Source organism: Salvia splendens, chromosome 22, assembly GCF_004379255.2.
Source record: "Salvia splendens isolate huo1 chromosome 22, SspV2, whole genome shotgun sequence".
Classification (NCBI taxonomy): Eukaryota; Viridiplantae; Streptophyta; class Magnoliopsida; order Lamiales; family Lamiaceae; genus Salvia; species Salvia splendens.
In genome coordinates this window covers 24,349,020-24,373,783 of record NC_056053.1, presented here as the reverse complement: position 1 = coordinate 24,373,783, position 24,764 = coordinate 24,349,020, and the positions used below count along the sequence as shown (strand labels likewise).

The 24,764-nt window shown below is 38.1% G+C and overlaps 3 protein-coding genes across 4 annotated transcripts; all 3 read left to right on the top strand.

The window, feature by feature from the left end:
- Positions 1–1,887: 1,887 nt before the first annotated feature.
- On the top strand, positions 1,888–2,361 carry LOC121786966. Its single transcript, XM_042185557.1, has one exon. It carries the CDS (start codon positions 1,888–1,890, stop codon positions 2,359–2,361), a length of 474 nt encoding a protein of 157 aa, XP_042041491.1.
- Positions 2,362–17,688: 15,327 nt separating this feature from the next.
- On the top strand, positions 17,689–19,431 carry LOC121787453 (NAC domain-containing protein 66-like). The gene is made up of 3 exons (XM_042186183.1): positions 17,689–17,942; positions 18,198–18,469; positions 18,565–19,431. The coding sequence occupies exons 1-3, from the start codon at positions 17,771–17,773 to the stop codon at positions 19,207–19,209; spliced, it is 1,089 nt and encodes a 362-aa protein (XP_042042117.1). The 5' UTR covers positions 17,689–17,770; the 3' UTR covers positions 19,210–19,431.
- Positions 19,432–20,103: 672 nt separating this feature from the next.
- On the top strand, positions 20,104–23,316 carry LOC121787454 (GRF1-interacting factor 3-like). Of its 2 annotated transcripts, XM_042186185.1 has the most exons (5): positions 20,104–20,299; positions 20,385–20,478; positions 22,100–22,176; positions 22,578–22,662; positions 22,743–23,316. In XM_042186185.1, the coding sequence occupies exons 2-5, from the start codon at positions 20,401–20,403 to the stop codon at positions 23,133–23,135; spliced, it is 633 nt and encodes a 210-aa protein (XP_042042119.1). In that variant the 5' UTR covers positions 20,104–20,299; positions 20,385–20,400; the 3' UTR covers positions 23,136–23,316. The 2 variants fall into 2 exon arrangements, with proteins under 2 accessions (XP_042042119.1, XP_042042118.1); XM_042186184.1 differs by having other exon boundaries at positions 20,105–20,478.
- The last annotated feature ends 1,448 nt before the right edge of the window (positions 23,317–24,764 follow it).

Sequence of the window (24,764 nt, the reverse complement as noted above, 5' to 3'; positions counted from 1 at the left end):
AAGAGGTCTAATTTCAACGTGGTCCTCACCTTTCTATCTTTCTTTCCCTTGCTTTGAGGGTATAATATTTTCTTACTTTTGAGCACAAGAATTAGAAAAATGAGATTTAGTAGTACATAATAAAATAGAAGAGTAAAAAGGAAAATAGGAAAGATAACAATATACCTATATGAAAAATAATAAAAGTTAATTTTAGTTAAAAGACGAAATGCAATACTCCTTATCTTGAAAAGTTCCAAAAAAAGAATCACTTACCTTGATATATATAGCTGGTGGAACCTTTTTAATGATTACCAATATCAAATTTTAAGTTAAGATTCTTTTTCCACTCACAATGTATCAACAAATCAAATAGAAGGATTCATACATACCATATCAAAAAATTAAACATTGGGTGCACCCATCAATTAATAAATACTACACTCACTTCATATATATAAACAGACATAATATGCCCCACGTGGATATCATCTTTAAGCCCAAGATCCACGCACACGCTACGCTTCTATACCAAACATTTCAACATATAGTAAATAATTGAACCATGAAAATATAAATAAAATTTCTCAGTATAGCATCTGACGGTGACGGATAATTATATTTTAAAACAACAATTAATTAGCCAAACATATATACTTTTTTAATTACATCAACTAATAAAAATGGCTATATACTATGTTACTATTTATTGAATTTATATCGTGTACCCTAGCAACACAAGAATGCTTGTGTCGGTTGTGCCGAGTCCACACATATTCCAACCCACACAACCTCACCAAACCACCCCACCGACATTCACCCGGCCCAGGCCTCGAGCACACGTCGAGAAAATTATGAAATGTCTTACTCCATCCGTCCCATTAAATATGCAACATTTGTTTTTCGGCACGTGATTTTATGTAGTGTTGTTTTGTGAGTTAATGAAGAGTAAGTAAGAGAAAAGAAAAAGTAGAGATAGTATTGTTTCAATTTTTAGAAACATTTCATTTTTAATGGGACCGACCAAAAAAGAAAACGTTTCATTTCTAATGGGACAGAGGGACTGAGGGAGTATGTGTTTAGTCTGTCACTAGTCTTATGTAGTAAGTAAATAACCAGAAAAATCGTGAACTTCTATCGAATTCGGGTTTGCTCACAATTATCCCGTAACGATTTTCGGTGAAATATGTATCTGATACTGCAGTCAGAAAATATACGTGGACGTTGTTGTTGGTGAGGTGAACAATGTCCTTTGTTCATACATAAAACGACTTTGTGTGGTTGAAAAACATAAACAATATATTTCAAGTAAGCGACCATATTTTATCATCGGCCGTGGGATAGTTGCGAACAAAGCCAAACTTTATGTTTTTTCTATAAGATTAAAAATAAGATATAGTAAGAATAACCATGAATGTTAGATTTGTTCGCAATTATCCCATGGCAAAAAAATTTTGGTGAAATTGTATCTAATATGGTAGATTAGAAATCTTATGTGGACATCCTTGTGTGAGTTCTATTCATATATAAAATGGCCTCGTTTAGCAATACATTATACATAGGCGACTGAATTTCGTCCCCGTTGAGTAGTTGGTAAGACCATTTTCCAAGAGAGAAGGTATTTGAGAATGTTTTTGGAATGTATTTTGTACAATTATTTTATTTTAAGAAAATAATATATTTATATAAATTTTTTCCTTTAAAATGTGTTAGTTTCCAAAGGGTATATTTCAATTTTTTTGAGAAGTTCTTCATTGGAGATGCTCTAAAGTCCACTTGCACCTTCATTTATATATAGCACTTGCGCATTCATTTATTCATCACTAATTATCACATCCAAACACACACACACGTATAAATCCATCGATGGGAAATTGCATATTCAAAGCGTTGGGAGCCGTAGAAGACATGGCCAAAGTGGTGACGCCCGACGGCGGCGTGATGGAGCTCTACGCTCCCATCACCGCCGAGTGCGTCACCAACGAATTCCCGGGCCACGCCATCTTCGGCAGCCCTGGCCGCACCTCCCCTCCGCTCCTCCACAGCGAGAGCCTCCGCGCGGGCCACCACTACTACCTCCTCCCCGCCCACCGAGTCAAGGGCGCCGCCGCCGCCGACGACCGTGCGCCGCCGTACCGGATGTCTGTGGACAAGCTGCGGCGGCTGCCGGAGGAGGCGGAGGCGTTTCCGAGCGCGGGGGTTTGGAAAGTGAGGCTGGTCATCGACACGGACCGGCTGTCGGAGATACTGTCGCAGGAGGCGCAGACGGAGGCGCTCATCGAGAGCGTCCGGACGGCGGCCAAGTGCGCAGCGGCCGGGGTTCCGTCCTCCGCCGCTAGCTCTGAGCGGCGGAGTAGGACGAGCGCCGCTGAGTATTGGTGATGATTTTAGACGTATGTGTAGATAGGAAACTCACAAGTTGAATAGTTCTAATTTGTCCATCACTTTGTATGATGATTATTGTTTTAATTGTAGCAAGAATAGTGATTATTATTAAATTGATCTAGTGCAATAAAATTAAAGTTTATTTTAGCGATTTAAATATTTTCATTCCACGTGGTATTGTTCGGATCCAAGAAATGGAACTCGTGAAATCAGATACAATGAAGAAGGCCACTCTTGTCTAATACACTGAAGATTGTCACGATCGATGAGCACCAGAAGGCAGCGACTCAAATTCGAGTACCCCATGGTTTTCGAAAATTATGAAGGAAAAGAAGAAGAGATAAGGAAGATACATTTTGCTAAATATTTATCTTCTTAATTATTATACATAATTATGTATTTATAGACTAATACTTTGATCCTATGGCGTTCACCTCTCTTTTGTTATTCAAGCAAACAACAAAGAAAACTAAAAATATGAGTTTATAATAATGTTCTTAGTCATTATATTAATTAAATGACTTATATTATCTACACAATGAAATAAATAAATAGCCAACTAATTGCCTAATCCGGATATCTTTTGGTTATATACTACTCCTTATATCGTGTTTTTGTCTTGTAGGCAAGAGCCTCGATGCGCAAGTTAGGTGTCACGACTGGGTCGCCCGATACCTGATCCATTATGTTCGTATCATTGACAATAAATGCCTAGACAAAAAATAGAAGTGAGTCTTAACTCAAAGAACTGGGGCAAATGATTAAATTTAATAAAGTTTTCCGACCTCGTAAATCGGCGATTGAATCGATCGATCGATCCCCAACCATACCTGAATCCTGCTTCTTTGTTATCATACTAATACAAGTCTCTAAAGTTTAGTCACAAAGTTGCTGAATAATTTTATATTTGTTGTGTAATATATTGTGAATATGACCTTGGAATTTTAGCACCAACCAAATCTCAACGAATACACCAAAATGAAAATTGGACTGATACAAAATCTTTCCGAAAAATCACATTTCTTTTATTTGTGGTCATGTAAGATTCTGACAAGCTACGTCAAATTTCTGGTGTTAGATTTGTGAAAATTCAACTTCAATTAATGGAAGATTGAGACATTTATGTAATCAGTCTAATATGTCTATAAATGTATTTGTGTAGTCTAAGGTTATATTTGGGACGGGTGGTTGTTACTCCCTCCGTTCCATGTTAATAGAGACGTTTTTCTATTTTGGGAAGTTCCAAGTTAATTGAGTCATTTCTATTTTTGGTAAAAAGTAATTCTCCCTTTTACTTTATTCTCTCTTACTTTTTCCACCATCCATTTAACACATTATTCCTAAACTCCGTGCCAAAAAGAAATGACTCTATTAACATGGAACGGAGGGAGTAGTTGTTAGGTCAATCAAGCCAAAAATCGTTTTAGATTAAGAAAAAAAGTTAAAATCACCTAATAAATTAAAGGGCTAGCGAAAAACCATGAATTTTGTCATGCAGCTTTAAAAATCGAGTGGAAAAATTATAAAATTTAGATTTGTTCATAATTATCTTACGATGAAAAAATCCAATTGCCTGAATGTAATATACAATTAATGTTTTTAGCCAACAATGCTGATTTATTTATAAATAAACGATATATAATCTATTTTATTTAACTCTTCAACAGTGACATCTATATATGATTCTCTGCCTTCTAAATCAGAGTATAATTTTTACCACAAAAGTGATTGTAAAAAAAATCTAAATTTCAAATTTTATTAATTTTTAAAATTGTGGGACAAGCCAAAATTTGGCCAAATGTTATAAAAAATCGACAATTTTCCCTAAATTAAAATTTAGGCAAAGTTAATGTATTAAATCAATGATATCCCATGTTGTGACAGGCTGACAGTCGAATGAAAGCCCAAATTCTGCAAGTACAAGTAAGGCTGGACATTAGTTGGGCTAGGCTAAAGAATTGCCTTTATTGGATAAGTTAGTATTGAAACTATGGATAAGACTATTAGTCTGGTTTTGATTCGTATTTTAATGAAAAATGGGTCTACTTTAAGAACAATTATTCGTATTAATAATGATTATTAAATGTAATATGGGTGACGAAAATAATTGATCGTGTGTGATAGAAAGAGTAAATAAATAGATAAATTAGATTTATTTTAATTTTATTTGTTGAGACTTTTATTTTATAAATTTTAACTATGACAAAAGGCTCTATAATTATTGATTATATATTTTAAAATTTAATTTAAATTAATTTTTAAAATTCTAACCGTTTACTTTAATTTTAGAAATATTGCTATTCAAATAAATATACAAAATCGAAGTTTTAGAAAAAGAAGATGAAATTAGAAAAGTAAGTAGTGGGATTTGTTCCTGTTTGCGGGTGTTTGTGGACTTTGTTTGAAAAGCTAATGTGGCTCTCGAATAATATATGCATGAACAATATTATACTAGCATGTATCAATGTACAACGTAAATGCTTAAACGAAATAGAATTAATTTTTGTGAATAAACTAAAATGTCAAATTGAGGCCATTTTTTAAGGAATATAGAGAATATTTTGAGATGCTGTTACATAAATTCAAATACATTTTTTAAAAAATTGTTGGTAAGTAGATTTGAGAAATGCCTATGACGTTCATATTTCCCACTGAAGTGGGAGGTGACCACGGCGGGTAAACAGCATCTATACTAAATTCCACTTTTAGTTTAGTGGGACCTCTTATTTTATTTCATATTATATTATAGTAGTGTTAGGTATTAATAGTAATATATAATGAAATTTCTACATATAATGGATATATTATATTAATCTTAAAATGGTTGTATCCAACCAAATGATGACAAATTGTAGATGACAAATTTCAAATATAGTTGGTGTTTGATAATGTTTAACATAAACTAGCATTATTTGGTTTCAATGAATGTGTATGCATTTAGCCAAAACAAAATATTCCCTATACATATATATTTTTTAAATTGAACTCATTTAGGGATGAGAAGTTTTAAGGATCAGTGGTCGATTTTATTTTGTTGTTTGAACCATTTATCTAAAAATGTCATATTGTATAAGTAATTATCATTTAATAGCCATTGTTTAATTTCTAAGAATAAAATATCGCGTAGAAAAATTATGTCGATCAAAATATGGATGTGATAGCATAAATTATACGGCTATTACCTAAATGACATGCTGATTATCAAAAATTACACATTGATTACTCAATCAATATTTAATTTCGGTTGTGAGTTTGATATTTCAATCACTACAAACTTTTTGTAGAACATTTTATTTCTAACAGAAAACGAAAGACACTAAATACCCAAGTTTAAAATAAGCTAAAGAATGAGCATTTCTTTTGTATGAAAAGAATTAATAATCATTCCAAAAATGCATTATTAGATTGAATAATGGTGTCACGTACGTAAATACTTAATATGATAAAATGATACGAACCTATATTATTATTATTTACTTTAGTTATTATTATTATTATTTAGTTTAGATATTATAGGGATTTAGCATATCTCTTTCTATATCTTTGTTTTCTTGTTCATTAAGTCAGTAGCATTATAAATAGGATAGACTGTTATCTTTTTAATCATTCAATGAAATACAATATTATTTTGGCCAAGTCCACTTGTGATTCTTTGAATCCCTAATTCCTTACGCTACCTGCTGCCCGACGGAAGGTCTCCGCGCACAGCCGGAACGTATATCTGATCTGTAGCTGTTGCCCGACGGGTTGGAACCCGCGCACAGCCGCCCAGATCTTTATCTCCGCTGACCCTCACGGGCGCCGGATTATCTTTATCTCGTTATTGTCCGTTTTATCGGATCGTTAGGGATCTAGGTCCTTAACAACTGGTGCTTTCATTGAGAGCTGACCCTCCCACCATCTCGAACCGAAGCTACACCGCTACCCGACGGAAAACATTCCGCGCACAGCAACTGCTTTGGTTGTCGAGTCCCGCCTGTCCGCCGAGCTCTAGCCGCAGGACAACACTACTTCTGCAACGCCCGACGGGAAGGATTCCCGCGTGCCGCGTCGAAGTCAGACGATCATCATCCACCACAGCCACGCCTCAGTCCGTCAACATGTCATACGACTACGCCGGTTATCGCCGTCGTCAATACGACTTCCCTCATGCCCCACAGCCATGCCGTCCCTACCATCCGGCCCAACCTCGCCGTGTAACCAGTTGGGACCCTCCAAGCATCCGAGTGGAAGTACTCCGCCTGCAGTCATGGCTTGATCCAGAATCACCCTACGTCTCACACCACTTAGATCCACCTGATCGTCGCCCACGGCCGAGATACCAGCCCATCGAGTACCGCGATGGCGCGCAAGACGCTTGGCCCCGACACCGCGGCGGCTACGTCGAGAGGGGTGGCCACCTATCTAATCGGGGAGAGCATCAGACCCAATTACGGTTTGATCGCTACCCGACAACCGCAACGCAGCGGCACCGCCCAACGTGCTGGGACCCACCGGCGCAACAGCAGGACCGCGGCTAAACGACCGTTGACCGGCCCCGACGCTCGGAGACGTGCTGGGACCGACCTCGCCCTCGGGAGGAGGTGAGAGCGCGAGTCCAACCCGCCTCCCACCAGCCCTGCTACTCCATCGAAAATCCAACGCGGGACCTGTACAGTCAGCCCGCACGTGTGACCAGTCAAACTCCAGAGCAGCCACGCCTGCCGCTAATACGGGTCTCCCAAGCGGAGAAGTCAGAACGGTCCAGGTTGGGTCTCTGCTGGCACTGTCCCGAGAAATGGGTGAGGGGACATGTGTGTAAACAACGCATTCTATGTTATGCGGATAATGGGGAGGAGTTTGAGGAGAACATTCAAGATGAGAATTTAGCCGAAGAAAAAACTGATTATACTCCCACGATAGTATTCGGTGATGATGTTCCCAATGACATTACCGATGTTCACAATGATGGCGCTCCTCTTGATGTTCCAAACAACGAGTCCCCTGGAGAGTTCGTCAAGAACATAGGGATTGTCAAGAACGACAATGAGTCACCGCAAGTGCTCGTTAGGGTATATGATGAGAAGATTGGTAAAAAGGAGGAGACATTGCTAGAAGATAAAGAGGAATATGGTTCTATTGGTGAAGTGGAGAAGATAATCGCCTCACTCAATGTTGTTCAAGTGTCATCCAAAAATGTTGTTGCAAACTGTTGGGGCAAGAAAGGAGATGGTACTTACACCGATTTGCCCGTAATTGCTTGTGTCTATGTGGATTTGAATGTCGGTGACGTTCCAAGTATGAATCATCGATCAACATCGCTCGACAAAGATGCAAGGTTGATCCCTCCGAGTAATGACATGCCATGCTTGGGCATTCTGGGAGGCGTGGACAAGTTTTTCGATTTGGCAAGAAATTTTTCCGACAAAGTTGGGTTTTCTTTGTTGATTTTTTATGGAAGTGAAGAAGGGAGACATCCATCTGTTCGGTGTGTGTTTGATCCAGGAGGAGTTGCCTCGCCGAAGCTTCTGCTTTCAACTCTCCTTTTTGCTTCGTGGTTCCCACCTTGAGGACAAGGTGAATTTTAACCGTGGGGGAGTTGATACGAACCTATATTATTATTATTTACTTTAGTTATTATTATTATTATTTAGTTTAGATATTATAGGGATTTAGCATATCTCTTTCTATATCTTTGTTTTCTTGTTCATTAAGTCAGTAGCATTATAAATATGATAGACTGTTATCTTTTTAATCATTCAATGAAATACAATATTATTTTGGCCAAGTCCACTTGTGATTCTTTGAATCCCTAATTCCTTACGCTACCTGCTGCCCGACGGAAGGTCTCCGCGCACAGCCGGAACGTATATCTGATCTGTAGCCGTTGCCCGACGGGTTGGAACCCGCGCACAGCCGCCCAGATCTTTATCTCCGCTGACCCTCACGGGCGCCGGATTATCTTTATCTCGTTATTGTCCGTTTTATCGGATCGTTAGGGATCTAGGTCCTTAACATAAAATCAGTTTGTTTCACACTCATATGTCATGTGCATAAAGTTGCTTTTGCGTCATAAACGAAAACTTTACTTCTTCAAACGATTATTAATTTATGTATAGAAATAGATGTACATAATTAAGCCCCACATACTTAATAGAAACAATCTTCCATTTATGCACTAATATACATACAATAAAAATTTGTTTGTTCACATATACACTTATTTTATAGGTATGACAAATCGTGTTAGTTAGGTCATTATTGGATCAACCTAATAGCGATTTAATCCAATAAAGTCTAATGCGAAACCCGACCAAAATACATACTAGTACTATAATAATCATATCTATAAAGGCTCTTCTCCACTGTCCCAAATCCTTCCAAAGGTAGTAGTACCCTTTTCCCCAACAATTTCTACACATTCATTATGTTGGGCAAGAAAACAATAAAATAATTCAAAAAGTGAAGAAAATACAGACCTGAAACATGGGATCAACTTATTAAAGGGAGGGTTCTGTCAATTGAGTGCTCACCTAGAAAGATTATTTATTAGCATTTTGCGAATTTATATTTCAAATAAATTATTTTTTCCCTAAAAATAAATAATTAATTTTGGAATTCGTATATATTTCCATGAAAATGGTGCGGATGGTACAGACTACAGACACTACCAACAATTGCTCGAGCCATGAGGACCTTGTCGAGCCCAACTCGCCTCAACCGTCGAAGTGTCACCTTGCCTTAGAGATATTTAGGTTAGGCCAAATCAAGTATCTATGTTATTTATTTCTCTCCTTAATTTAATACAGTTATTTAATTAATGTAATAAGTCGAGCATTATTCTAAGTTTATTTATGGATTTTCTTTTGTCAATTTTTTCAGTAAACGAAAGTCGAACCTCTATAGTCTTATATTTATTAGGGGTAGCAAACCGTGTGTGTCGTGTCGTTATCGTAACCTCTATAGTCTTATATTTATTAGGGGTAGCAAACCGTGCGTGTCGGGTCGTTATCGTGTCGACACGATAACGACACGACACGATAACAACAAACACGAACACGACCCGTTAAGAAAACCCCAAACACGAACACGAACCGCTACCCTCAGACACGAACACGATACGAACCCATTAACGACACGAACCACTTCAGATCAACACGATACGATAACAACACGTACATGAGATGATACGATAACGACTCGATAACAACACGACCTGATAACGGTTAAACCTATTAAAAACATCCAATTGCTAATTACAAAATATGATCTAAACATAAAAACATCAATAATTTCTTAGTAACAAAATCCAACAAAATTCAACAAAAATGAAAATAATAAGAATTAATAATATTATAATATTATTTCTTAACGCATAACACGAACCCGACACGAAATTTTCGTGTCCTTAACGGGTCGACCCGATAAGAACACGAACCCAATAAGCTCTGACCCAAACCCATTAATTTTGTGCCGGTTCGTGTCGTGTTATCGTGTCGTGTCAAAAATTGACAGCCCTAATATTCATCTATAAATATGTAATTATATCTGATTCGAAATAATTCGAACCCTAGCTCTAGGGTTAGGGTTTACGAAAAATCGCCGCACCTCGTCGACCACCACCGCTCCCGCCGGTCTTCGATGTATATCAGAGGTCAACGCCTTAATTACATCAAACTAATTAAAATGTTACTTTCCAATTTCCCATTGAGACCAGACTTTATATTTTAACAATCACAAGATTAAGATTACATATTTCAGAAACGAGGGGAATATAATGTAATGCTATCAGATACGCGACTCAATCTTGTTATCACAACGAGATCGATTCCGGAACGAGAAGAACGAATACTTGATATGAAAATGAATAAGCAAGAAAACAATTCTTGGAGAGTCAATGGAAATCTTGTGTTTTATTTGTGTGGAAGATTACAAAACTCTTGGATGAAAAAATTCTCTTTTCTTTTTTCACAGCTCGGCTCTATTTAACTAACACTTATCTAACAACTAGTTCAACCTAACGGCTTTCATTTAAAGCTAACTAACTAGTCGCATCCGACGACGTGCATCAGTTAATAACAACTGTCAACTCCGAACTCGTTTAAGTTCGGCCAATACCGAGCACCAACACCGAGCACTGAGCACCGAGCTCAACACCGAACATTGAGCACCGAGCTCAACACCGAACATTGAGTTCGGTTAATCCCTGAGCACGACTACAAACTCGACCAATCACCGAGCATGATTGCAGTTCGTCAGATCACCGAACAGCATATCGGTCCCTAATCGCCGAACAGTATATTGGTAACCGAACTGAACTGATTGTGCAGTTTTGCCCCAATCCTCATAACAAATCTCCACCTTGGGACATAACTGGACAATCCATAGATTTCATCCATCTTCCACAATCACTCCAGCTGAATCAGATTCACCAAATCCATGCAATACTTCAACTTAAGTCCGGGCAACACCTTTGTTAGCATATCAGCTGCATTGTGCTCAGTAGCTACCTTTTCAATCTTCACTGAGCCCATTTCAACTTCATCCCTCACAAAATGAAGCTTAACATCCACATGCTTGCTCCTCTCATGGAATGTCTGATGTTTTGACAAACATATGGCACTATTTGAATCACATAATACAGTCACAGCTCCTTGATCAACTCCAAAATCCGAGCAGATTCCTTTCAGCCACATGCTCTCCTTTACGGCCTCAGCCATGGAAATATATTCTGCCTCAGTTGTTGAGAGTGCCACCACAGATTGCAAACTCGACTTCCAACTTACAGCAGCTCCATACATGCAGAAAACATAGCCGGATTGGGACTTCCTTGTGTCAATGTTAGTAGCAAAATCAGAATCACAATATCCCAATAGAGGCTGTGCATCAAAATTCTTACTTCCATCAAACAGTATGCCATAATCCTGAGTACCATTCAGATACCTTAGTATCCATTTTAAAGCATGCCAATGCTCCATACCTGGATCTGCCATGTATCTGCTCACAACACTTATGGCTTGGCTGATGTCTGGCCTTGTACACACCATGGTGTACATGATGCTTCCCACTATGTTTGCATATGGGATTTTATCCATCTCTCTTCTCTGACTATCATCTTTAGGGCACTGATTTACACTGAGCTTAAACTGCTGGCTCAGGGGCACACTCACTGGTTTGCTTTTATCCATCTGAAATTTCTTGATCACATTCCTGATGTAATCTTTCTGTGTTAGCCATATCCTTTTCTTGTCTCTATCCCTTATGATCTCCATTCCAAGGATCTTCTTTGCATCTCCAAGATCCTTCATATCAAATTCAGATTTCAGATCACCTTTCACTAACTCCACCTCTTCCTTATGCTCTGCAGAGATCAGCATATCATCTACATACAATAGTAGATATGCCACAGCAACTCCACCTCTTCTCTTGATGAAGACACAATGATCATACAAAGACTTCTCAAAACCGATCTTATGCATGAACTCATTGAACCTGAGATACCACTGTCTTGAACTTTGTTTTAGACCATACAAGCTTCTTTTCAGCAAACACACCTTTCCTTCATTTCCTGGTTGGACAAAACCAGGAGGCTGCTCCATGTAAATTTTCTCTTCGAGCTCTCCATGAAGAAAGGCTGTTTTGACATCGAGTTGCTGCAATTCCCAATTTCTCTGAGCAACAATGGCAAGTAGAATCCTGATGGAGCTATGCTTTACCACAGGGGAGAATATTTCATTATAATCTACTCCCTCCTTTTGTGTAAAGCCTTTGGCCACCAACCTGGCTTTAAATCTGATTTGATTGTTGTTGAAGGCCTCAATTTTCTTCTTAAAAATCCATTTACAACCAACTGTTTTCTGATCAGTTGGCCTCAACACCAAAATCCATGTGTGATTTTTGTACAAGCTATCAATCTCCTCCTGCATGGCTAATAGCCACTGATCCTTCTCCGGACTCCTTATTGCTTCCTTGTAATTTGAAGGCTCATGATAGTCCATCTCCTCAGCTATGGCCAGTGCATAGTGCATCATATCAAAATCCTGAAATCTGGAAGGGAGCTTGATCCTTCTTCTGGTTCTGTCTCTTGCAACCAGTCTCTGTGGAGTCTTGATGTTACTTTCATGTTCAGAGGATCCACCAACACTGGTTTCTTGTGAATTTCTCACAGTATCTGGTGGACTTCTTACAGCATCAAATGAGGATTCCCTCTGACCCTCCACCTCAAACTCAACAGTCTGAACTTGCTTCATGAAGAAAGGCATTTCAGATTCCCTGAAAATAACATCCCTACTGATGACAACCTTCTTATTCCCTTCCTCACAGCACCATAATCTGTAACCTTTAACTCCAACCTGATAGCCTATCATCACACATCTGAGAGCCCTTGGTTCCAGCTTTCCTTGTTTGATGTGAGCATATGCTCTACACCCAAATGGTCTTAATTTTGAATAGTCTCCATAAGATCCATACCATCTACTATCCGGAGTCTGATTTTCAATGGCAGCAGAGGGGCATTTGTTGATTAAAACAACAGCTGTGGAGGCTGCTTCTGCCCAAAATGGTTTTGACATTCCAGATGCTATCAACATGCATCTTACCCTTTCAAGAATGGTTCTATTTATTCTCTCGGCGACCCCATTTTGTTGTGGGTTGTGAGGCACCGTTCTATGCCTTTTAATTCCTTTTCTCTTGCAAAACTCATCAAACTCATGGGACAAAAATTCCAGCCCATTGTCAGTTCTTAGGCATCTCAAAGGCTTCCCCTTTTCTAGCTCAACTGCAGTACACCACTCCTGAAATTTCTTGAAGGTCTCTGACTTTTCTTTCATGATCATTATCCAAACCTTTCTTGAAAAATCATCAACAAATGATAAGAAATACCTGCCTCCTCCAATGCTATTTACTGGTGCAGGGCCCCATATGTCACTGTGAACATATTGGAGAGGTTGTGTTGAGTTATGTTTGCCCACTCCATATGGCAGCTTCTTGTTTTTGCCAAGAATGCATTCTTCACACGATCCAATGGCTCTTTGTATCTCTGAATCAGCCATCTGAATAATGCCTTGCTTTACCAGCTGCATCAGCCCAGTGTCCCCCACATGGCCCAGCCTAGCATGCCAATTGATGGTCTTTTGTGTGTTGTTAGCTGTTCCAGCAACTGCCTCAGCTTTCAGATAATAGAGCACATTGTTTCTGACAGCCTTCATGATCATTTGGCCATCCTTTTTGACAAGCATCTCTCCACCAAAGAGAGTCAATTCGTAGCCATTCTTCTCAAGAAGACCCAAGGATATAAGATTCCTTTTAATGGATGGGATGTATCTCACATCAGTGAGAGTTCTGAAAATTCCATTGTCCATCCTCAAACATATGCTCCCAACACCCCTTACATTACACACATGGTCATCTCCCAGCAACACCGAGCCTTCAGATTCCTTTAAATCTTGGAACCAGTCGAGATTGGAGGACATATGGAAACTGCAGCCTGAGTCCATGATCCATAGCCTTGATAATGGGCTATCCTCCACCACATTGAGAGCTCTTGCCTCTTCAATTTCCTCAGTGATAGCTGCTGTACCATCTCCTTTGTGATTTTCAGATTGCTTTTTCTTCCAAGCAAAACAATTTTGCTTGATGTGTCCTGGTTTCTTACACCAGAAGCAGCTTCTAGATTCCTTTTGATCTCCTTCCTTAGATGATCTTGGCTTCCACTTGTCAGATGGGGGTTTCTTGAATTTGAATTGTTTCTTTGAAGTTGCCTTCACATTGAGGCTTTCAGCAGCTTGATCGATTGGCTTGCTGACACATTTCTGCATTGCCTTCAGCTTTAATGCAGAAAAAACCTCCTCCAAAGTCACTTTCGAATCCCTTCCAAGAAGTATTGAGTCTTTGAATTGCTCAAAACTCTGAGGCAGAGCATTCAATAACATCAAAGCTTTATCCTCATCTTTCATGGGATCATCCACACCCTCAAGATCATCTATATACTTTCGAAAATCTTCCAGCTGATCCGCCAGATTCTTGGAGTCAGAAAATCTAAAGTTGAACAATCTTTGCTTGAGATGCAACCTATTGGAGATTGACTTCTCCATATATATTTTCTCCAATTTCTCCCACACTCCCGCGGCATCATCCTCTTTCTGAACCTCCCTCAAGACTCTATCGCTGAGGCACAAGACAATCGAGCTATACGCCTTGTATTCCAGTTCTTGACATTTCGCCGCATCCATCCCTTGAATCTCTTTCTTGTCCGTCTTGGATTTCACATAATCCCAGACGCCTTGCTGCATCAGAACAGCTCTCATCTTCAATCTCCACAGGCCGAAATCATTTTCGCCGGTGAATTTCTCAACGTCGAACTTTGCGGTAGACATTGTTGAATTCGTCGTCCTTCTTCGATTCCCACAGACGGCGCCAATTTGTAATGCTATCAGATACGCGACTCAATCTTGTTATCACAACGAGATCGATTCCGGAACGAGAAGAACGAATACTTGATATGAAAATGAATAAGCAAGAAAACAATTCTTGGAGAGTCAATGGAAATCTTGTGTTTTATTTGTGTGGAAGATTACAAAACTCTTGGATGAAAAAATTCTCTTTTCTTTTTTCACAGCTCGGCTCTATTTAACTAACACTTATCTAACAACTAGTTCAACCTAACGGCTTTCATTTAAAGCTAACTAACTAGTCGCATCCGACGACGTGCATCAGTTAATAACAACTGTCAACTCCGAACTCGTTTAAGTTCGGCCAATACCGAGCACCAACACCGAGCACTGAGCACCGAGCTCAACACCGAACATTGAGCACCGAGCTCAACACCGAACATTGAGTTCGGTTAATCCCTGAGCACGACTACAAACTCGACCAATCACCGAGCATGATTGCAGTTCGTCAGATCACCGAACAGCATATCGGTCCCTAATCGCCGAACAGTATATTGGTAACCGAACTGAACTGATTGTGCAGTTTTGCCCCAATCCTCATAACATATAATAAATTTGGGAAAATGAATTCAACAAATGAAAGCTAGTTGTTAAAAGTAGGGAGTGGTTGTGTGGTCAATTGAGAAGAGATAACAATTAATGATTAGGCAGAAAGAATTTAATTTGTGGTGCAATGCTAAACATAATTATGGAGACCACTAAAATTTAAGTTGCCTAACTAAATAAGCATGCCCTTCTCATGATGGTTTTAGAGATTAATCAAGTCTTTTGGAATTGACAATCCAGCCACATTATAATAATTATTATTATTCTTATATACTTACTCTCTCCCATTTCTTTTTATCACTCTCTCAATGTATATGTCTTACTTTAACTAGAAATATTCCAAGCACGCATAAAGACATTGTTTTAAGATAAGAAGATTGCATATGATCAATATCTCTTGGCAAGTGGGCTAATTAAGACAAATGTAGCAAGGTTTTAGCTATTGTAAATTGATGTTGTTCATTTTATAAGCTCATAATCTCACTAGATGTACCTTTTGGGGTTAATAACTATTTAAATTATTAAGTTTGGTTATATTTTGATTAATCTAATGAGGTTTGAAATTGAAATATTAAATTATGAAGTTTCAATTTTTTCCATTGTTTTATTCGTGTACAAAATATCATTTTTTTATGATGTTTATAATGACGCGTTTCATTAATATAAATATTTTTCTTTTATGTTCCTTTCTTCTTCTTTTTTCTAGTGAAATAAGTTGTTTATTAATAACATCACCAAACAAACTATTGTTTTGTATCTGGGCGAGACAATTGAGAAAAACTGAAACTCCATTCTTTAATTAAGTACTTTCGATTTGAAATGTTATAAACTGGTAGGAGTTTAACCAAACTTTAATAGAATTATTTATTTTTTATGTACTAGAAAATGCCCAATCAAAATGACATCAGAACCAAGTCATGATCAACCAGCACATAAATAAGGTTCCTAATAAATTTTACTAAACAATCGTAAATTGGCTTGATTTATAAGCTCTAACTGATCCATCCAAACCCAACTTGGATGGATTTAGATTCATCATTAAATGAAAATTGTCACCACTCTAATCTTCAGTTAATTTCGTAATCACCAACAAAGTCAAACAAAGTGAAAAATCAGAAAAGTGTGTCGATCAAAGTTTCTATCTTCTTTTCACTTTTATACACAAACAACAATAGGCAATCATACTATTTCCCTTATAAGTATATATATTTCACTACGCAATATATATTTATATGGATAATAGGAGTAGGTTAATTGAAAAGAAGATGATATTCTACAAATTTTCAAATGCATGTACCATGTACTACATCAATACTATAGAAATATGGTGGGTCCGATGGTCACGTTTATTGGTGTAATATACTCCATGTATTATGTACACGTTATTTTGATCATGTTGGACCAATCCTTCATCTCAAACAATATCAAATTTGATTTATGATATACTCTTGAGTTTGATAAAATTTTAGCCCAAAGTTGATGAGACACTTTGAACCTATTATAAAAATCCACGAGGTTCCTTCTTAAAATCATAGGCAAATTGCTACAAAAGCAAGGAATATTAAAATCGGTCACAAAACCGTGAATTTGATAATTTTCTCAATTTCCCCACATGATCTAATTTGAGTACAGTTGTATATACTGTGGCATCTGAATATTTCTACGAGCATGAGACTGCACGTGAAGTTTATTATTTTTTCAACACACTTCACGAATAACTCAATCATGTCATCAATTCGAAACTTGTGTGCGTAAATCAACAATAGAAACTCAAAATATTTCTTCATGGAAAATTTAAAAAAAAGTTTAAAATTCATGGCCGGACCAAAATTTGTCCAAAATTAATTCATGATTTTTTCGACAATTCGCAAACGAGTATATAATCAAATCAAAATACATATTTCCAAAGATGACAAAACTTGGAAAGAGGACAAGAATAGGGAAAGTGGTGAACATGGTTGATGAGTGCATGCATGCATTGGTATAGATTGAGAGGTACATCACAACCGTATGTATGTAATAAAATGATACACACAAAAACCCCTTAATCTATATCAATACCTATACATAAAAATATATGTAAGAAAGGTAGAATATGATACACACATATATAGAAATAGGTATATCCATAGGCCCACTCTCACCACACACCATCATTGTCATCATCACCATCATCATCATCATGGTGGTTGCCCAATTTCATTCCATCATCGGATTTTTAAGGTCCGAGGTCGCCGTTATGCCGGTGGCGGCAGGCACCGCGGTGGGCCCCCACCCCCCTTCCTCTCTCTAGGTAGCTTCATCCCTTCATGGCCCCACCTTGGCCTCATCTTATAAAGTTATAATTCCATGCACAAAATCACAACCAAAAAAATTCCATGTTTTCATTTTCATTTTTATTTTATTTATGGTGATTGTGTTGAGATAGGAAGATGAGTATATCGGTGAACGGACAGTCTCAGGTGCCTCCGGGTTTTCGTTTTCACCCGACCGAGGAGGAGCTTTTGCAGTATTACTTGAAGAAGAAAGTTGGTTCGGAGAAGATTGATTTGGATGTCATCCAAGATGTGGATCTTAACAAACTCGAACCTTGGGATATTCAAGGTACCTTCTTCGTTTTCTTCGTCGTTGGGTCATAGTATAGAGAGAAAGGCAAGTCTCGAGCAGAAAATCGTATACTATCAATCAATTTTTAATTGATTGTTTGTCGCATTCTATAAGTTTTAGATTATAGAAATGAAGATACGTCGAAAAATAAATCAGATGTTATGTACCAATGTTTCAAAATGCACTAGTACCTTTTTTTATTTTTTTGTCGTGTTATGTAATTATTTGTTAATATTAAAATTTATGGTGCAGAAAAGTGCAAAATTGGGACTACACCACAAAACGATTGGTACTTCTTTAGCCACAAAGACAAGAAGTACCCGACGGGGACGCGCACGAACCGGGCAACGTGCTCGGGCTTCTGGAAGGCGACGGGACGCGACAAGGTCATCTACGGTGGAAACTCAGCCAGAATCGGTATGAGGAAGACTCTGGTGTTCTACAAGGGCCGCGCCCCACATGGCCAGAAATCGGACTGGATCATGCACGAGTACCGGCTCGACGACAACGCTGCTCCGACCTCGGTAAAGCTTGCTTGCTATATAAATATATGTGTGTTTCCGCTTCTGTAGCGCTTAAATGTTGTCTAATGTGTACTGTACAAAAATATCATGTCAAGGTTTGCAACGCGGCCGGGGAGGGCGGGCCCGAGGACGGGTGGGTGGTTTGCCGCGTGTTCAAGAAGAAAAGCCTCGGCCACAAAGCGTCCGACAGCGCGACCCCGTGGTCGTGCTCGTCGGTGATGACCATGAATTCATGCACCGAGGCGAGCCTCGAGGAAATGCTGGGCACTCCCTGTATAAGAGATTTGGATATAGACAACGACAACGACGACAACAACAACAATGATAATAATAATAATATTAATAATAATAACAACAACAGCAGCAGCAACAACAACAACGGTAGCAGAAGATTCCTGAAACTTCCAGGACTCAGCTACTACCAACCACTCCACCTTCAAATGTTCGGCGACGACGTCGTCGCCGACTTCCCATCATTCCTCCCTCAGCCGCCCGAGATCCAGGACTGGGCGGCGCTGGACCGCCTGGTGGCATCGCACCTGATCAGCGACGCCCCAAGGCAGGTGTCCACCAGCTTCGACGATCCGCTGCTGAACCTGCAGCAGCAGAGATCGTCGAGGCGCTACGCCGCGGCGGCGACAGCCACGGCGCATGATTACCAGAGTGAAGGCGATTTATGGAGCTTTGTGCCGACGGATAACGACCCGATGGGTGACGTGTCGGCCGTTCAGCCCATCTAGGATATATATTGTATAAAACAATACAGTAGTTACAATAATAATGATAATAATAATGTGTTGTTACTAATAAGTCAGAGCGATTAGCTGAAGTAATTATTAATTGCGTACTATTTACGTGACTGTACATATATAGTATTCAAGGAATTTGGAGGCTTTGGAAGGAATGTAATCAAATGTAGCATTTTCAATTAATTACGATTTTCAGGTCACTAACTACCATAATCATATTGTTCAATAATTGATATTATAGTGCGTATTTAATTTCACCAATCTGAGTAATGATGGGAGAAAAATCCAAATGTACGTGTCACTCAAACATGATGGGCAAAATCTTATGATACTTATAAATATTAAATTTATAAGACGTCTTTGCATAAGGTATATTGAGACTCGAACATGAGATATTTGGTTATACAGTTAGGTGTCATTTTATGACTATGTGAAAGTAGTCACAAATAGTTGTACAATGATTGATCAAAACAGGACCAGGCTCGGTTCGTGGTACCTGAAAACTTTATTAAATTCAACATTTACAGGATGGTTAACAGTCGGTTACGGTTCCAATAATCTGGAATCGGAATTGAACAATTGAACCATTCCGTCGGTTGCGGTTTCAAATCCTTTCAAAAAAATTTAAATAATCAATAGAAAATCAAAATATTTGATGATGTCTGATTGAGAATATCCAGTTTATTTGAAGGCAAAATATATTGGATAACCTGCAATAGTGTTTGTTTATCACCCAAATTCTTCTTGCTGGACCTTATTTCCATTTCATTTTTATTATTTGGGCCGAAATTTGGATAAAATTTCGGCCCAATAATGAATTGAATTTCTCTATAGTTCTACTAATACCCACTTTATATTAAATAAATAATAAATTAATAGGGTGTGAAGTATAATTCACAAATTCTTCAAAAAAAGAAAGTACAACTCCACTTCTCCTTCTCTTCCACATTCCACCGCCAATTTGATGTTCTTAACAACCTAATTTCGACAGATTATTCCCCCTTTTCAGCTGAGCAAGAGCAACTTTCTCAGTTATTTGATCACGCGGGCTTAGGGTTTTATGCTTTCCGTTCCGGAAAAAGTAAAAATAGAACTCAATCTCGATTGATTGCTTGGGTTTTGGTGGAGATTGTAAATAGTAAATTTCATAATTTATAATTAAGCAGGAGATAGAAAGTAGAGATGCAGCAACCGGCGCCAATGTTTCCCGTCATGCCGTCGTTTCCACCTACAAACATCACCACGGAGCAGATTCAGAAGGTCTCATATCTCTATCCATTTCCCCCAATTTTTAGGGCAAATTTATGAATTCGATGATGATGTTTTTAGCTTTAATGTGGAAAAGATTGTATTATTTTAAAATTGATTAGTTTCTGAATATGATTTAGTCTTTTAGAGCTTATTGGATGTTTTGTTGTGATGTTTACATAGTTCTAACCAATGAACTTAAGGATCTATTTAACCTCTATTTTATAATATCTTGACTTTGATGATTTGATGATTAAAGAATTTAGCTGGAGCAAGGAGTTCTATTGGGAAACTACTACAGTCTGCTAAACAAATGTCAAGACTTTGCATAAAAAACTTCAAGCACCTTCTGATGAAGTGGAATTAATAGAATTGCGGTTATCGTTGTTTTAAAGCCACGTGATAGTTGCTAGAACATCATATCAACCTAGGACTACTAATTCTGCTTCGGTTGGTTATGGGAAGAGAATAGTGATTTTCGGGCTGTGTATCACCTAGTGTGGTGGGAGGCTTAAGAACGAAATTTCTCTAATTTATGAAGTTGTGAAGAGTTGTATGAAAATTGGCAGTGGTGCAAGAGTTTATATTTTTCGGAAGTTAAGGTTTACTATTTTATTAAGCACTCAAGCACTAGTTATGCTTCGGTTGGTCATGGAAAAGAATAGTAATTTTCGGGTTGTGTACCACCTGGCATGGTTGGAGGCTTAAGAAATTAGTTTTTTCTGATTTATGAAGTTGGTAGAGTTGTGTGAAGTTTAGCGGTGGTGACAAGAGTCTATGTCGTTTGGAAGTTGAGGTTTGTTCCATTAAGGAATAAGGATGCAGTCCTGTTATAAATTTTGTTGCGTCCGTTGGTTTAGGAAACTTTTAAACAGTATATTAGCAACAGGACTTTCGTGACGTGTCCAATTGAAAGTTTCATTCATGGGCAAATGTTTTTAAATGGCACTCGCTAGTTGTTTTAATCCATGGGCTAATCCCGGAACACAAGTACTATTCCATTTCAAATTTGTTTAATTGACTCCTCAAGCTTAAGTTTTGTGTATTATATAATAATAAACATTGACCGAATCTTTTCCCTTGAAAACGTGATCTAGTTTATGAATTTTATGAAAGCCAATATGATCTACCATGTCAATACCATATAGGACTTAATCACCAACATCGCTTCTGGGGTTGAATCTAGCCATACAGCTTGCTTTGGGTGTTTCCTTGCTACCAATCTGAAGTTATAGATGCACATTTTAACCATTTTGCTTCATACTTGATTTTTTCAAGTTTTGGATAAATTATCATCAGAATGAATTCAGCAACCAGCAGAACTGCTCTTATATGCTTATCTCTCTTAAGTGATTCATGGGATGAGGCAATTCTCATAAAATACTTTTCAGCATATAGTTGTGCTTTTTTTTATGCATTAGATGCACATCATGCACCAGATCGGTATAGAAATTGAAAAAAGGTGTAGTTTGAGTTTTCTAGATTAGGCTGTGTGCGTCACGATTCTTTTGCTTAGAAGTGATCCATGGCATGCATCTTCAATTTCTCACTTATATGTGTTATTACACATCATTATAGCATAATTCTGATCATCATATAATTCACGTTCTGATTATCGCAACTCATGATGCAGTACCTAGACGAGAACAAGAAACTGATATTGGCCATTCTGGATAATCAAAATCTAGGCAAACTCGCTGAATGTGCCCAGTAAGTTCTGCTGCTTACATGCTGCAAATTATGTGTACTTTTATCGAATGCAGAAACTACTTCAAAAATTACTTTGCGTATTGTGTCATGATATTGTTGGAATGATCTCTAGCGCGGAACATAATTTCGTGAATTCTTTTGTTGACAAGAATAATTAGTCTGATCAGAGGGTTTCATTTTTCAATACTCTTTATGAAGTCTAGATCCAGTATCTTTCAAAAATGAATTCTTGCAACAGAGAACCCGAAATGTCATCATACCAACGCATAACATTAGTTTTAGATGTGGGCCACCATCGTATATAACCTCCCAACATGTCCTTTCAACAGCTAATTACGTTATCTCAAGATTCTTTCTGTGTATTGTTGTTTCGGGTATCCTTTTGATTCTGAATCGATCAGGTACCAGGCTCAACTGCAAAAGAACCTGATGTATTTGGCTGCTATAGCCGATGCCCAGCCTCAAACACCCGCAATGCCTAGCCAGGTATATTTTCCAGTCTGGTAGGAGGAAGGTAACCAATAATATCCGACATGTTTTGCTTATTCGTGCATCTGAAAATGCAGGTGACTCCTCATCCCGCAATGCAACAAGGAGGGTTTTACATGCAGCATCCTCAGGCTGCACCCATGTCTCAGCAGCAAGGCATGTTCCAGCCACGGCCACCGCCCTTCAATAATAGCCCACACTTATTACAAGATCCTCAGCTACATCCGCATAACCAACACAGCCAAGGGCAACTGGGCATGAGGCCTGTCGGTCCCAACAATGGCATGAACCCCCAGCATAACGACCCGAGTCTCGGAGGGGCCAGCAGCAGTGTTCCCACTTTGAACCTAAAGGACACCCGTGGGGTAAGTATGCAGGATAAACCTGATAGTCGGGCAGCAGCCGGTCCTGATGGCCAGGGAAACTCTCCTGCTGTTCGTGGCAGTGGAGATGCGGAGGCAGCCAAGTGAAGGACATTGGATTGGTGTTGTAGAACTAGCAACTTTTGTTTGACTAGACGTAGTGTTTCTTTCTGGTTCGTCGTAGTAGCAGAGGGAAGAATGAATGAATGATTGTCCATTGTAAGCTGAGGAGAAAAGCTTGTGTTGTAGCTGTAATGCCTTTGTTTTATCCTAAAACTTATTTGTTTTACTTTTTTAGGCCCAATTGTGAATTTTGTATGTCAATAAGTGCCTCATTTCCTTGTGAAATACTCCCTCCGTCCCACATAATTTGGGACACTTTGACCGGGCACGGATTTTAAGAAATGTAATGAAAAGTGAGATGAAAAAGCTAGTGGAATGTGGGTCCTACTTTTATATATTAGTTTTATAATTAAATGTGAGTAGAAATGAGTTAGTGGAATGTGAGGTCCACTACCAAAAATGGTAAAAGTGAAATGGGTCAAATTATATGGGACGTCCCGAAATGGAAAACTTGGTCAAATTATGTGGGACGGAGGGAGTACTATTTTATATTTCAATTTTTAGAAAAGTTAGAAAAAATCTTTAATTTTAATCAAATTCTGGTTTGTCCTGTTAACTTTGAAATTGGCACCATAAATTCTAGTAACATTTTTTTTTCAAATGGCGTTGAAACATTTTTTGAGGATGAGACTACTTGTGAACTTTATCTTTTTTCTAAACACTTCAGCGTGTGTGCCAAAATCAACAATATATTACGAGTATGAATCAGAATTTATTGCCATTAGAAAGTGGAGAAAAATATTGAAATACAAGCTTCTTGTGGCTGATTTATAAAGTTGTGGGACATATTATATAATTTGACCAAAATTCAATTTTTTTCCGGAAATTTGCCCTTCAATTTTCCATTTAATTGTTTGGGTATAAAAAGTAAGATATCCAATTATTTGCATAATAAATATTGATCACTGAGAATTGTAATTCTTAATCCCTAAGTAAATAGTCATATTGACTAGTTTCTATGTGATATGATATTGTTTTATCCTCCATTAATAATAATTCAATTATATTTTCTTTCTATCTCTTTAACTTAAACTGAGACGTCACAAAAAGAAATAAGTTTCACTTTGGCTGGGACGGACATGCACCGTGAGAAAGCTCACACGAGTGGGGCACAAATTAAAATGATGGAGTGCATTAAGTGACATAATGTGTATACATTTAAAAACATTTTCATCATTTAACTAAACATATGTGGCATGGAGTTTGAGGTTGTTCTTTCTCCGGAAGAATATGAGGTGTGAGACAATGGCATGTGAGTTTCAAATGTAGGTATAATTTCCAAGGATTGCTTTTCTCACATATAAAGTCAACAACCAAAGCTTTATAGTAAAATCTAACATAAACGGGTAGGTAATCCGCAAATCCTGTTCAGCAAATGGACATTTTAATTTGGTGGGTCGGGTCAAATCATGTCGTTCGGTTGATAATGTTATGAATCTTACTGCTAGCCGTACGTACCAAAACATAAATCGAACCAAAAACCAGTTCAATCATAATCTTAACTCTAATGGACACCAATCATCTTAGGGTTTCAGTAACATGTGTCCATATTTATTTTTCTTTGCACACCAATAAGTACAACATAAAAAACACTAACACAATATTTCGAAATGT